This window comes from Poecilia latipinna, unplaced genomic scaffold (assembly GCF_001443285.1).
Source record: "Poecilia latipinna isolate Pla-1442-1.1 unplaced genomic scaffold, P_latipinna-1.0 Scaffold301, whole genome shotgun sequence".
NCBI classification, from domain to species: domain Eukaryota; kingdom Metazoa; phylum Chordata; class Actinopteri; order Cyprinodontiformes; family Poeciliidae; genus Poecilia; species Poecilia latipinna.
The window spans coordinates 157605-171557 of NW_015112917.1; the positions used below are offsets into that span (position 1 = coordinate 157605).

General features: G+C 38.9%; 1 protein-coding gene across 1 annotated transcript in view; it reads right to left on the minus strand.

Annotated features, from left to right (window-relative positions):
* The window catches only part of agbl4 (AGBL carboxypeptidase 4), a 221390-nt gene that overhangs the window by 8921 nt on the left and 198516 nt on the right, over positions 1 to 13953 (minus strand). Inside the window, exons 7-8 of the mRNA XM_015034512.1 lie at positions 12378 to 12530; positions 7241 to 7403 (exon numbers count right to left, since the gene is read on the minus strand). Of these exons, the coding sequence (XP_014889998.1) occupies positions 7241 to 7403; positions 12378 to 12530 (316 nt within the window). The remainder of the gene's footprint in view (positions 1 to 7240; positions 7404 to 12377; positions 12531 to 13953) is intronic.

Consider the following 13953-nt stretch of genomic DNA (forward strand, 5'->3'; position numbering starts at 1 on the left):
AAAAAATTTGGGGGGCATGGAAAAACTTAAAAAAAACAAAAGTATTTAAAAAAAAAAAAAAAAAAAAAAGAAAAAAGAAAAAAAAAAGTATTTGCACCCTTATAGATTTCAACTATTCTTTTTTTTAACCACACTTGAATATTTCAGATAAAAAAAAAATATCAGTGATAACACAAACAAGTATTATTACATTTATTAAGCGATAAAATCTATCCTAACCAACCTGACCCTATAAAATTTAATTGCCTCCTACACCTAATAACTGCTTGTGGCGGAAAGAACTGCTGCCAAGCATTTGTGATCACTGGCAATGAGACTTTTCCTGCATAATGACTCAATTGTGGCCCGCTCTTCTTTCCAGAAAAGTTTTAATGCAGCTACCTTGATGGATTTTGCATGTCCAAAGTCATGCTCCAGTGTCTAAATCTGATTTAAAGCCAGACTTGGGCCGAGTCGCTCCAAAACCTGTATTTACTCTTTTACCTTTTGGACCTGCTGGAGAGCTTTGGATTATTGTCCTGCTGCTTAACCCAATCACTCCTGGTTAAGGCACCGAGGGATGGCCAACATCCTCCTTTTGGATCTTCTGGTAAAGCAGAAGTTGTGTTTGTATTAATTGTGGTGAGTTGTCCTGGACCTTAAGCTGCGGACAGTCTCAGACCGTCACACTACCCTCAGAAATCGCTTCATTCTTGGAGTTTCTTTGAACTGGGGCAAATGACTGATATCTTTTCGCCTGCTTCATTTTGTTACAGCTATGATTAGATGATCGACCAATTCTAGACGTCTACCAGCAATTAGGCTTGTGTGTGGCTGGTCAGAGAAACAGAAAATGCGGCTCATCCAAGTTTACTGATTATTTAAAAAGAGTATATTTTCTCACCGAGCCATGCCGGTCTGGATAACTTATAACCTTATGAGATTATAAAAGAAATCCTTAATTGAAAATAGATTATTTTTTCTTTACTCGGGTTATCATTGCTTGATATGAACATTTGTCTCAGGAGCTGAAACATTTTCAGTGTGATGACATGACACACGTTGACATGTTCTAATAATATTGTTTAAATTGTGTAATAAACTGTTATTATCAGTATTATCATTAGTCACTGTTGGGGAGATCAAAGGGGGCCGGCGTGCAGTGCATCAGCATCTTTCCAGTCTTTCACTGAAATGTATTCTTTGTACACAATAATGGTCTTATCTAATCAATCACAGGTCATTGTCATGGCTCAAGGGCGTGCCAGGTTAGACGCTGATGAGATTACGGGGCATGTGAGACAAAGGAGACGGGGGTGGGACATGCCTTGTTTACTGCAGCTGTTTGCTGTCAGCAACACATTAAGCTTCTTTCATTCCTCGCTGCCCGTCCTCCCAGACAGTGAGACAACGTGACGAAGAGACAACAAGTCCCCTAGTGGTGAAATTAACAGGTCACGTTGAAAAGGCTGTCTAGATTGGATGGGAGTTAACAAGGAGACAAGCAAGAGGACATTCGAGCCATCAATATGGGCGACTGGCAGGTCTTGTCAGTGCACTGACACGTAAAGAGCTAATTATCAATGCTAATTACAAGGATAGTCAACAACAGCAATACAGAAAGGGACATTTTTGTCCCCAACAGCAAATCAACGGAGTGAAAGACCTCACGTCGGGAGGCCCAAGAGGACAAAACAGAGCCGATTTTAATCCCTGATAGAACGGACTGTCCCTGTTAGCTATACAAGCTGTCTGACTTAAATAAGGAGCGTAGGAAAGGTGAGCAGACCTTTTGTTCTTTTAAAAAGTAAATTAATAAGTAACGTGAAGTCACACAGTTATATGTTTATGTTCTTTTTCTGCCTTGCATCTGTCCTTTATATATGGGGATGTTCAAGTTAAGTGAACAACAGTAAACAGAGGAACATAAGTACAGTTAACTCAAAATCTAGCAGTAATCACTCTCAGAAAGAGTTTGCAATATTATGACTTTTTCAAATTGCTCTTCAGGAATGTCAGTACAGATTATTTCAAGGTTGCTTCAGTTCATAAAGGTTTGCAAACATTTGGCCTGCGTAGCTCCTAAACGGTCAACCAGGCTGAGGTCTGGACTTCATCTAGGCCACTACAACACACTGATTCTCTTCTTTTTCAGCCATCTTGTTGTAGATTTGCTTCTGTTTTGAGGATTTATTGGATTGAAACGCTCTGTAGTTTGTGTTTATCTATAGTCTTTCCTCTCATTTGAACATGTATGTTTTAAAACAAAGGACAGAATAAAATTTGAGAATACAAAGGAAAGTTTTCTCTACATTTTGTCTTTGCTATACCAACAGTTTAATTTGTTTTAAAGGCATCGCATAACCTATGTCACTTCTCTTAGATGATTAATTGGCCATCAGTGTAATGTAATACCAGGTGAGCTAATTTGTCTACTTTAAGTGACTGCATTTATGTTCATTCCCAACATTAATCTATTCAAAGACAAGACTTAGCTAAACTTTATGTAAATGCAAACATATTTCAATTCTGTCGTATTATATTCAATTAGTAAATATATTTTTCCTTCTGCTATAAATTATTTTTAGCAGCTAGCTAAATTAAACTCATCTCTGAAACTGTAGTTTTTCCTTCTCCAAAGGCTTTTCTAAACTTTTTCGACTCCCCAAGAACGGCGGACTTATCAGTACGTCCAGAAACAACATTCATGGATTTGGACATGTCAGCTTTTACATTTTTGGGACAACTCATGTGAGGACACCTGTTCATCTGAGCATGGCGGCAATATTTGTGCATAGATGTGTGTCTCTGTGTGCATTTGCTTGCATATGTGAGCACCTATCCATTTGTGCATATCTGTGTGATGCGATGTGCATGATGGGTGGTAGTGAAGCATATTTGCCTCCCAGCTATATCATTTGCATACTTGTCACAGCCTGTGCGTTGGGTGTCAGGTTCAATGATGCATGCTGTTTTTCCACTGGTGGCGCTGGCATTCACGGTGTCCCACTGTTATGGCGACGCGCACGTCAAGTGTTGCCGCGACGGCCGACAGTCCGACATCACACACATGCGGGGAGCTGACGCAGCCATCAATTTGTGACGTCACTCAGAGCTGGTGAGCAGCCCAGCAATGCTCTGCTTGATTAGACTGCGTGTGACTGCCTCCGATGAAAATCTGCAAGTTTGCTGAATTGGAAAGGCAGAGAAGTGAGTTGTCCTTCAGTGGTGAAAATCTGAGCAAGGTGAAAATGCTCAGCGAAAATGCTGCAGCAAAAACAAAAAACGTCCTCGAAAGTGCTTCAAAGTTTCTCCAAAGGAACTAAACAAAACGTGAATGCAAGGAAGCGATAAGTGGGCTTTGTTATCATAAATAAAAACACATCTACTGTATCCTCACATGTAAATGCACTCGGGCACAGAGAAGACACCAAGCTGTGATTTGAACAAGATCCCAGATTTCTTCAACCTTGATGTGCTCTACACTCATGTTCAAACTTTGCAGTTTGGGCAGCAGAAACCTGGGCTGCTGTACTATAAATAACTTGGAAAAAAAAACCTTTGGTGTCTCACACAAATATTCATATCACAAACATTTTTATTTTTTTTTTTACATTTTGTCACATTAGAAGATAAAATCTTATTTCAAGGTAGTTCAGCTCAAAGGTACAGATACGTTTGTGTGAAATAAAATGGCATTGAAATAAATTGGATATACGTTTTTTGAAAATTTTGAAAAAATCTTGAGTCAGTTCTTTGTCAAACCACCATCCTTGCAGCCACAAGTCTTTATACGCATCACTCTACCAGCTCTACATCTAGAAGGTTGCATTCATTCCCATATTTTTGTGGGGACAGTCTCTGTCTGTGAAGAAATTTAAGATCTTGCAACATGTTCTTTATTGGATTTAGGTCTGGACTTTGATTAGGAGATTCTAACAAGTGAATAACCTTTGAGCTAAACAATTTCTCGGTAGCTCTGGCTCTGAACTCAAAGATTTCACATTAGTTGACTGTGAACTTCCGAGTTCATTGTAAGCTCTAGCAGGTTTTCTTCCCCACCTCATAATGCTGCCAGTGCCAGTCTTACGGTCGATACCGTAGCTGATGCAGATATATTGTGCATTCCTAGTAAAAATAGTTGAAATCCATGTATAATTTTCCTTCCACATCATAATTTTCTGTTACACTGTGCATAACTAAATCCTATTAAAACACATTTATGGTGTTTGCTTGTACAATGACAAAGTGTGAAAAATTAAAAGGGTATAAATAGACGCGTAGCCCTCTTTAGGACTTATTGTCGGAGCGTACTGACAACCGGCTACAATGGGAAACAAACAAACATGGTTCTTAAATGATTAGAGGACGATAAAAAGTCATACACACAAGAGAGGCTATCCCCGCTGTTTTAGAGGAGCATTCTCAGCTTGACTAGATGATATAATGAGCCGTTATGTTGTGGCTGATGGGATGAGAGAGGACAGGACGTTATAGAGGAGAAAAAGACTGCAGCAGAGGAGACATCAAAAACAAACACTCACAGCCACTAAAAGTGTATCACACGTTTTCTCGAGCAAATTCAAACTGTGACAAAAAGTGTCAGCTGTTCGAAAGGTTAAGTTTTCAATTTCGGCGGATGCAAGTCACCGTGGTGAGGAAGGACGGACATGAAAGATGAAAAGGTGAGGAAGGACACTTGGAAGGTGGCTCCGGTTATGGGTCAAAGGTTTTTATTTGTCGTGAATTAGTTTGGAGGTGTGTGTTGGTGTGAGATGAGGAAAAGAGGAAAGAGGGGCAGGTAGAGGGTGGGGGAGATGCTAAAGGTCTCTGTTGATGATTTACATGCTCCATCAAGCAAACTACTGGGGCGTAAAAAGTGACATGGTCTGTTCCTTCAACCTGCCTGACCCCAATCTCCACTGCAGATCAGGTCCCCCTGCCGCCTGCCCAGCCTCCGGAGCTCCTCCTTTTCCTCCTCCTCCTCAGAAACGTCCGCTCTCGCAGCCCAGCAAACACAGACACACTTCCAGACAGGTACGCCACCACGCAAAACTGTTCCCAGCACTTTTTGTTGTCACTTTACAACCACGCACATCAATGTACTTTATGTGATTTTATGTGAAAGCCCAACATAAATGAGGCTAAAACTGTGAAAAACTTAAGTCGGAAGAAAATAGTTCAGTTTTTGTCGTATTTGAAAGGTTTCCTGGGTCCCACTCATGAATGGCAACAGCTGGTATAGATCTAGCAGTTTTGTTGATAGATATTCCCACCTGAGCTATGGATCTCTGGAGCTAATCCTGAGCTACCATGGATATCTTGTTTGTGTCTCGGTTGCAAAGCTTCAGATATTGATTCACAACCTCACCCTGTTTTAAACTCCTCTATCCCGCGATTGTCTGTTGTGTTCCTTGATCTTCACGATGCTGATTGTTCACTAATGTTCAAACAAAAAGTTCATGTTTCACACAACAGCTAAGTTTAAACTAAGATTAAATTAGTACAGGTGTGCTGTATTTGCTAATTAAGTTACCTCTGAAAGCAGCTGTTAGGATTTTATTTACATATAAGAGGACTGAATATGCATCGCGCACTTCTGGATTTCTTTGTAAACAAATTTGAAAACCATGTATCAGTTCCCTTTCACTTCAAAACTAAACAGCTATTGATTTATTACTTTAAAAAATGTGAAGGAGTGTACTTTCCTTTCATTTCTCCATCAAAGTTTTCATTTTGTGTACCGTAAACCACCAATAGCATGTTTCTGTAAAAGTGTTTGGGATACTATCCCACCATGGTGCAAAAAAAAAAAAAAGTTATTCCTGTAAGGTATTCATTGTTGTCCTCCCTTCTCAACTTTCACTCAGACGTAAGTAAAAGTTTTACTGAAATCAAATCTTTAATCAGCTGATCACACATTGAATGTTCATTCTTAGTTGTTTTTTGTTTTTTTTGGGGGTACTTAAACTTTATGTTTACCTGATGTTTTTTCATTCCCTTATTTAGTTAAAAACTAAAATATATTAGTGAGACAACTATTGAAATGATTATTGATTGTATTAGTAGTCAGAACCAATATAATCATTCACTTTTTAATTGAAGCCTAAGACTAACTATGATATTTCTCTCTTTCCTTTTTATGAAGTATGCGATTAGGGCTCCCTGACAAAGAACTTATAAAGTTTTGAGAATCATAAGAAAAGCAAGTTAGTAATGAGAATCATTAAGTTAAAAATATATAAACATAAACGGCAAACATTTAGATTTCATTGCTCCTCTATACTCCTATCAATGCATAGATAAATAATGTGTTGACCATAAATAAAATTTGTTGATCTGATAACTTTTATAAGCCAGCGAAAAGCAGACTGCCTGATTTTGGACATTGCTTCTTTCTCCTCCTACAGAACACATTTTATTGAAACAATAATGACTAAAACTACTCTTTCAAAGCATTTTGCTGATCCATACATTGAATGGATCTTTGTATTGCTTTTTACTTGTGTGCTAATTAATCGCACCGATCATCTTCACTGAAGAAGACCTCCGGTACTTGGCACTAGAGGGCACTAGGGCTGCGCTAATGCTAAGCTGCCCCTCCACCTGCAATGCAAGTGCATGAGAGCACATACTCTTCATAAGTAGGACCCTTGTCGCTTTCAAAATCTCTCCCCCATTCTTCTCGATCACTCTATCGGTAGGATCGCACCACTATCAGCCTGCTCTCAGGAGGCCCTCGCCTCTGAGAAGGTCAGATGAAGGAAAACTTCCTTCCTATCTGGCTCCATTAAGGCACCTGTGACCTTCGGCTCCAGTGCTAAAAAATCCATGCGTGTTTGTGCGTGAGGGCTTGAAGCTGATGGGAGTGTTGTTTGTTTGACTGTTTATTCCAGTGACAGCTTCAGCCGTGCACACACGCAGCGCTACACATGCCGAAACAAGCGCTTCTCTCTTTTTTTTTTTTTCTTTTTTGTAAAATGAAATCAATAGATGCAGATATCATCCGCGTTCTGTCACTGCACATCTGTCGCAACAAAAGGCAACAAAAGAGCAACTTGCTTCTCGAGCAAGTACAAACGACTTGTCATGCGGAGCCACAAACGCATGTTCCCACTCCCAATTAAAACATTAAAATAGTGATTCCAGCGTCTTGATTATTGCCAGAGTGTGTGTCAGATCAGAAGAGAGAACAAATAGCGTCAGACGGTTGTTGCTGCACGCTGCATTTTGAGCCTCACGGATCACGTACGAAGGATACAAATCTCCTCAGAGTATGGAACGGCGGCGGTGCCGACAGATGTCATGTAGCCGTAGAAGGACACCTCCAGAGTGTAGCAGTATGAAGTGTCATCAAGAAGACCGCCGAGGAAGCGCCTACCGGTACCGGCCTTCACTTTGTCCCGGTTAAATGAAGTGTTTGACTGAAAAAAACAACAAAGAATAAGAAATAAAATACAGGTGAGGTAAATAGAAAACCTCTTTAGAATTGGGGTGAAGTACTTCTACAAACGAACACCCTCCTCAATCTGTGAAGTTAACTAATATTTATAGTTACAAAATCAAAAGTTTCCTCTTTAAAACATTTGGTGTGAGACCTGAAAAACTGATTACTTCACAGTCAAAAAAGGCAAAAAGGACATATTGGATTAGTTTTTATTTTGGACAAATATGGTAAAAAAAAAAATCATGAATTTTTCTCCCAAAGTTTTACTGTTAGTCCATTTTATCCAAATTACAGAGGCCGAAGTGTCACCTATAAACGTGCATAACATTTTAACACAGTCTCATTCATCTCCTACCTTCCAAGTACAAGTGTAAAGCAATATAATTTGAAAGGTAAGGTGCACAGAGAGTACACAATTACCATAAAACATAATTTACAGCCTTATAGCCATAAAACTGAGTAAGAAGAGTAATAGTGGATGCTAACTATATTACAGTAAGAGTCACACAGGCAAGTCAGTGAGACGGTTGCTATTTCTGTAAGAACTGCTAATTAAGCACACATTTATTGGCACCTCTGCTAAAAATGTGTAAAAAGCCTTAAAATTAATTAATCTTTTATTCCAAGATGCACAACTTCACACTGAATTTTTTTAGAAAATCCCTAGTTTAAATTGACATTTATTCAGTGAAGAAAAAGTGAAAAAAAAAAAAAAAATCAAAGGAATATAAAAAGTAATTGTTTTTAGCAAATTCAACAGTAGCAAAGGTGGGATTTAAGTTAGAGTAAGTAGGAACTTTAAATTGGTAGCACATGACTTTATTTTTACCTGAGGAATGACACAGAGTCACTGTCCACAAGGCTGCAAGAGGACTAATATTTAGTTTGCCACCACACATTGAGGAGGATCGTGAAGGAGATCTCCAAAGATTAATGATGGTCGTAGTGTTTCTGTCTGTACTACGAACGCTGCATGGCGGAGGCTTTGTGTGCTGTGAGCCTGTTTCGCTACTAAAGCGCAAGAAGACCTTGTTTGATTGTTTGAGGTATCAGGACATTTTACATAAGAATCTACTGAACTCTGCTGGAAAACTGAAAATGAGTCCTCAGTAGGGTGTTTCAGTCAGGTGTTGATCCAAAGCATATTGTCAAATCAACAAAGACCAGACACAAAAGGAAGTCTTTAAGGTCATCACAGTCTTCAGAGCTGAATGTAAATTGAGTATTTACAATTTTATTTAAGATTACTTTATTAGGACATCAGTCTAGTGCAATTTATTGTTTAGCATTATTCCTGAATGCAATAAAATGTTTAGTCTATTTCTCTTTTGCAATATGCCAAACTACTGAGCTCCATAGTCTTTGTAATCTTGGTGTTTTTACCCAGTCGTCTGTCACTTTGTTGTTGGTTTTCACTCTCGCCTCTTTCATCTGCATTGTTTTTCAGCAAACGGCGCTCTAAAAAGCAACCTAATGCCACCTGCCAGTCATCAAACAGCCAATTTAGCATGCAGTTTGCAAACACACGGGTACATTTAGCAGGTAATGAGCCATATATGCATATCTAAGGATTCAAGGAAGACCAAGAATGCTGCTCAGAGTCTGCATGATGTTTTATTAGGCAAGTGTTTGCTAACAAGTTTGCAGGAATGTATTGTGTCAGAAAGGGAACAAAATATTTAAATTATAGACAGCAAAGTATCTGTGGAAGAGGGAAGTTGGGAAAGTCCAGATGGGTGTAATAAACTCACTGAACGCTTAGGAAGAAGTGATTACTGGATCGATGGACAATCATGCTCTATTTGTTCACATAATCACAGATGACATGTCTGTAACAGACCTTTATAGGAAGAACATTGTTATAAGCTCAGTTTAATGTGCCAACTTTATGCATTGAAGATACATAAAAGTGGATGCAGCTGCTGTCTTTGAAAAGCAAAGTCGATGGAAATGGCCATAAACCTGAATATTACAGACAGCTGTTATACTCTGGCTCCACAAAATCTGTTAATCCAATCAGATCTTTTAAAATACTATATTATAAATAAAATGTTCAGCGTTATGGGGATATTAGGTAGCTTCATTTCCTGTGATCGCTCTGCTCTTCTCCTGAAAATGATCTTATTTTCACATCTCAAAGACCAAGTTCTGCTTGTTCAATCAATGTCCAAAAAGTGTACTTGGACTTGCTTTGTTTAAATAAACAGATTGCGTTAACTCGGTGTGCTAAGTGATTTTTTGGAATTGTTTATTATGTGGAAATAGTGGATAAACATCTCAAATCATCAGTCAGGAATTTAAAGCCTGGGCACAAATTGATCTCTCAAACGGACAATAACTAATCATTCCAGCTAATTCGTTACAAAGTGGCTTAAGGACAACACAGTCAATATTTCACAGCGGCCGTCACAAAGTCCTATCTCAGTCGGTTTGGAAGCAGAGCGTTCCACAAAACAATATGTGATATTCCTACAGCATTTCAAACACAGAAAACCTACAGACACTGTCAAAAATATTTATTTGTCAGACTGTATTGGCTCGACGCAAAGCAAAGAAATATAACAGCCATGATAAGTATTGACTGGCATGTCTCATTAGTAAAAATGTGTTTATGTCCTGGGATTTCTCTCTCGGAGCAACTTGCAAAAGGGAGTTCTTTTCAGCATATTTACACAATGTCATTACAAACCCTGGCTGTAAATGGGCAAAGTGTGGGAGAAAAATCTATTTCAGCTCTGAGCGTGTCAGCTATAACACACAATTTGACGCCGTCTGGGGAGGAGTGTGGAAAAACTTTCCATTCACTGTGAATTCGCAGCAGCCAGAGTGGACTTGCTGAAATGCAGACTCGCTGGCCACCGGTGGGAGTTTGCCGTGATTGTGTTGTGCTGCTGCTGCTGCGTAGGGCTGGGCTTTAAGGTAGTGCTGAATGGGCATGGGGACAATGGTGCAGGCAGGGAGATGACCCCTGGGCCAGCTGTCACACAAGACATCCTGAGTACAGAAAGACCTTCTCTCGAAACGGAGCTTTGCTCGCTGTGCGTAACAAACCCCACCGTACAGACACGGATAATAAGCAAAGTTTTCTTTATTGCATCGACAAACTGGGACGTCTAAAGATCAGTTTGTGTTAAATATTCAAGTTGCTCCGTTATTAAATGTCAACAGCACTAAACAAAGGAAGCAGGAGATGCATCCTTCTTTAAAAAGGGGGTCTGTATGTGAAACTGGGAGATTTCTACAATTCTTCATCCATATAAACCAAGATTCTGGACAGGGTAACCAACCTGGTCCACTTCTACAGTCAAACACTACAGTTTCACCTTCTACTTTCCTGCACAGAAAACTGGGAGAGTGTTTAAGTCCTTTAGAGTTTTTGACATTCATAGATTTTTTTTTTTTCTAATCTGCATACAGACCGTTCTTTGAAAGGACAAAATGACAAAGGTGTTGGAGTGTTTTGTTAATTAATTAAAAACCCAAGGAGTGAAGTATTCGATTAACATAAGTGTCCACAGTCTTTGTTATGACATTCGCAATTAGGTGGTGGAGCATCCCACAGCTAGGAGAGATCCTTGAGAGGCTTCTATGCCGTGATTGGAGTCTACCTGAACTTAACTGAATTAATTGGATGTAATCAGGGAAGGTCTGCAGAAGGTCTCACAGTTGATGGTGTTTGTCTTTATAAAAACCAAGCTATGAGGTCAGGACAAGAAAACCCACAAGCCTGTGAGACGGAATTGTGTCGACGTGTGGATCTTGTAAACGACATAAGAACGTTGATGAAACCTTTGAGTTCTGTCTAAAGTTAAGCAGCACAGTGAATGGAAGTAGCTGGAAGTCTCATCTTTGTACACGTCGTCAATCATACTTGACTCTTCAAGGTTTAACTGCGCTAGATGTAATCTATCTGTAAATACATAATTCTGACAGCCGGTTTATAGAAGACACTTTCTTTTCTTGAAGCACTGTTACAGGAAGAAGTTTGCATCTTCGAAGAACGATTTGAATGCAGAGCACTGCTCCATTGCACACATCTAAGTATTCCTATGCCTGGGTAGCCAGTAAAGAAGTTAAAAATTAAAAACCTATGACATAGCCCCTTTCTTCACCTGACCGGAATCTAAAATCTAAATTATATATATATAAAATTAAGAGACCTCTGCAAAATGATCAGTTCTCTGATTTCACTCTTTATAGGTAAATGTTTCAGTGAAATGAACATTGTTCTTTTATTCTATGAACTATTGACAACATGTCTCCGAAATTCCAAGCAAAAGTTTAGTATTTATTTACCGAAAATGAGAAATGGTCAAAATAACAAAAGAGCTCCAGAGCTTTCAGACCTCACAAAATGCAAAGAAAACAAGTTAATGTTCATTTAGAAACAGCATTACTAATGTTTTAACTCAGGAAGAGTTCAGAAATCAAGATTTGGTGGAACAACCAGGTGGTTTTCAGTGGGGTTCAGTGCAGCGGTCTCTTAATTGTTTCCCAAGCTGTACGTATATATTTGCATTTATTGTTATTTTCACATGGTTTTTCAGCCATCACACTTCTGTTCTGGGATCAAAGCGAACATCTTGACATATGACCTTTTCATTTATCCTCTTCAGTAAATGAACTTCCCGTTTGGATGTCTGCAGGTTTAAGAAATGCTTTTATCATCTGTATGGGGGAGTTTTCTAATCTAACACTGTTGAAGCATAATGTTTTCTTCTCATCAACACCTACCTTGGATGCATGCAGCTACACTTCAAAGACAGTCAGTCCAAACTATGCTCCCAAGTGTCTGCCACTTAGAGTGCAGCAGTTCAGTGCCTCTCCGAACACCACTTCACCAGGACTTGCTGAGATAAGACTATTTCACGCTGTTAAGCAAAGTAGTAGAAATTCTGGGTTCTGAGTCCTCACTCTGGTGTCTGTGTGTCTCTGTGTTAGTCTGACTTACAAAGGAGAAGTCCGGCGCATTTTGGCACAGCAGTCGGGGGAAGACGGCCTGTCTATGAACACGTTCCTCGTCCTCAAACACATTTCCATACATGAAGCCATTTAGCATGGTGGAGTGGGAATGGACGTCGATGTAGAACTCCAAGCTAACGCTCTAATGGAGAAAAAGACAAAAGAGCAGAGGGTTAGTTGGAACAGTTTTCTATCAACGAGCAATGGCCCACAACAGATTCTTTCCCCTGGGAAAGACTTTGACCCGTGGGGCAGCTATGTCCACTCTGGACACTGTGGACTGAGATTAGAGCCCTACCTGAAAGGAGCTAGCCACCCAGTCATAACTTCAATCATGCTGTCCTTCTGAAGGGCAAACCGTAAATAAGTACATGGCTTGGAGAGGTGAGAGCAAAATGGTACAAACACAAACACACATCTGGACACCCAAGATTCATGACATCCACCAAAGTCATTTATTAGTTAATCCTGAACTCATTTTCAACTGTAAACTCTGCACAAATGGATGTGGTGAGATCTAACAACCAATTCAAACACTAACTCTAAAGAGAACTTAAAAACAAAAACAAAAACAAAAAACACATGAGCAACAAGTATCCAACTTACACTGATATAAAAATGAAATGGTTTAGGTTTTTCAGACCTAATTAAAAAAGGCTCATATATTTTTCTGTCACCTGTTGAAATCAAACTAAAGATCCAGCGTTAATGTCAGTGTTACAAATGTTTCATTTGAGATTTCTGCCTTACTTTTTGTAAAGTTAGCATTTTTGAGCCATTTTTATTATTATTATTATTGTAGAAATTACAGAAAGGGAAAGAACACAAATTATCAACTTAAGTTTAATGGCCAGAGAAGAAATGTCCTAAATATTTGTGGGAGCAGAAATCACTCAGCAGGAGGACAAAAATGATCTGAAACCCCAAATGATCTATGGGGTTTCAGCCAAACCAAACCTTCACTCTTCAGTAAGCCTAATTTAAATAAAAAACAGGCACATCGTGAAGTTAAAACGGATGATTTATTCATTTAGTCCCTAAACACAGCCCTGATTAAGGTGCTGATTTTATTACCATTTCTGTTATCGTATGTTTGTTTTGGTCCTCCCGTTTGTTTTGTTGAACATCTCATCATTTGCTGTGCAATTTTCAATTTGTACATCTGCGATAATCCATTGTATTTCACTTTATAATTGCTTAAAACTTAGTCGATAAAAGTTCTTGTATCTGCTAAAAGTACTTGCCTCTTTAGAGACTTGTTGAGTTTTTACTTTTTGGTTGCACTTAAATGTTTCAGATCAACCAAAATATAAAACAAACAAACAAGAAAGGCACAATAAATGCAAAACGTGGTTTTCCAGAAAGGATTTTGTTAATTAATGGCTGCCTGCCTCAACCCGTGTGACAGCATCATGTTGTAATCTTTGCAAACTATGGCTTTACCTAAAGGACACAAATGACAGATAAATCCAACACGGGCTGCTAAACTTTATTTAATATTAATCAGATTATCTACAGTTTATTTTAGGTGCTTACCAAAGAAAATACAATAGTACAATTAAATC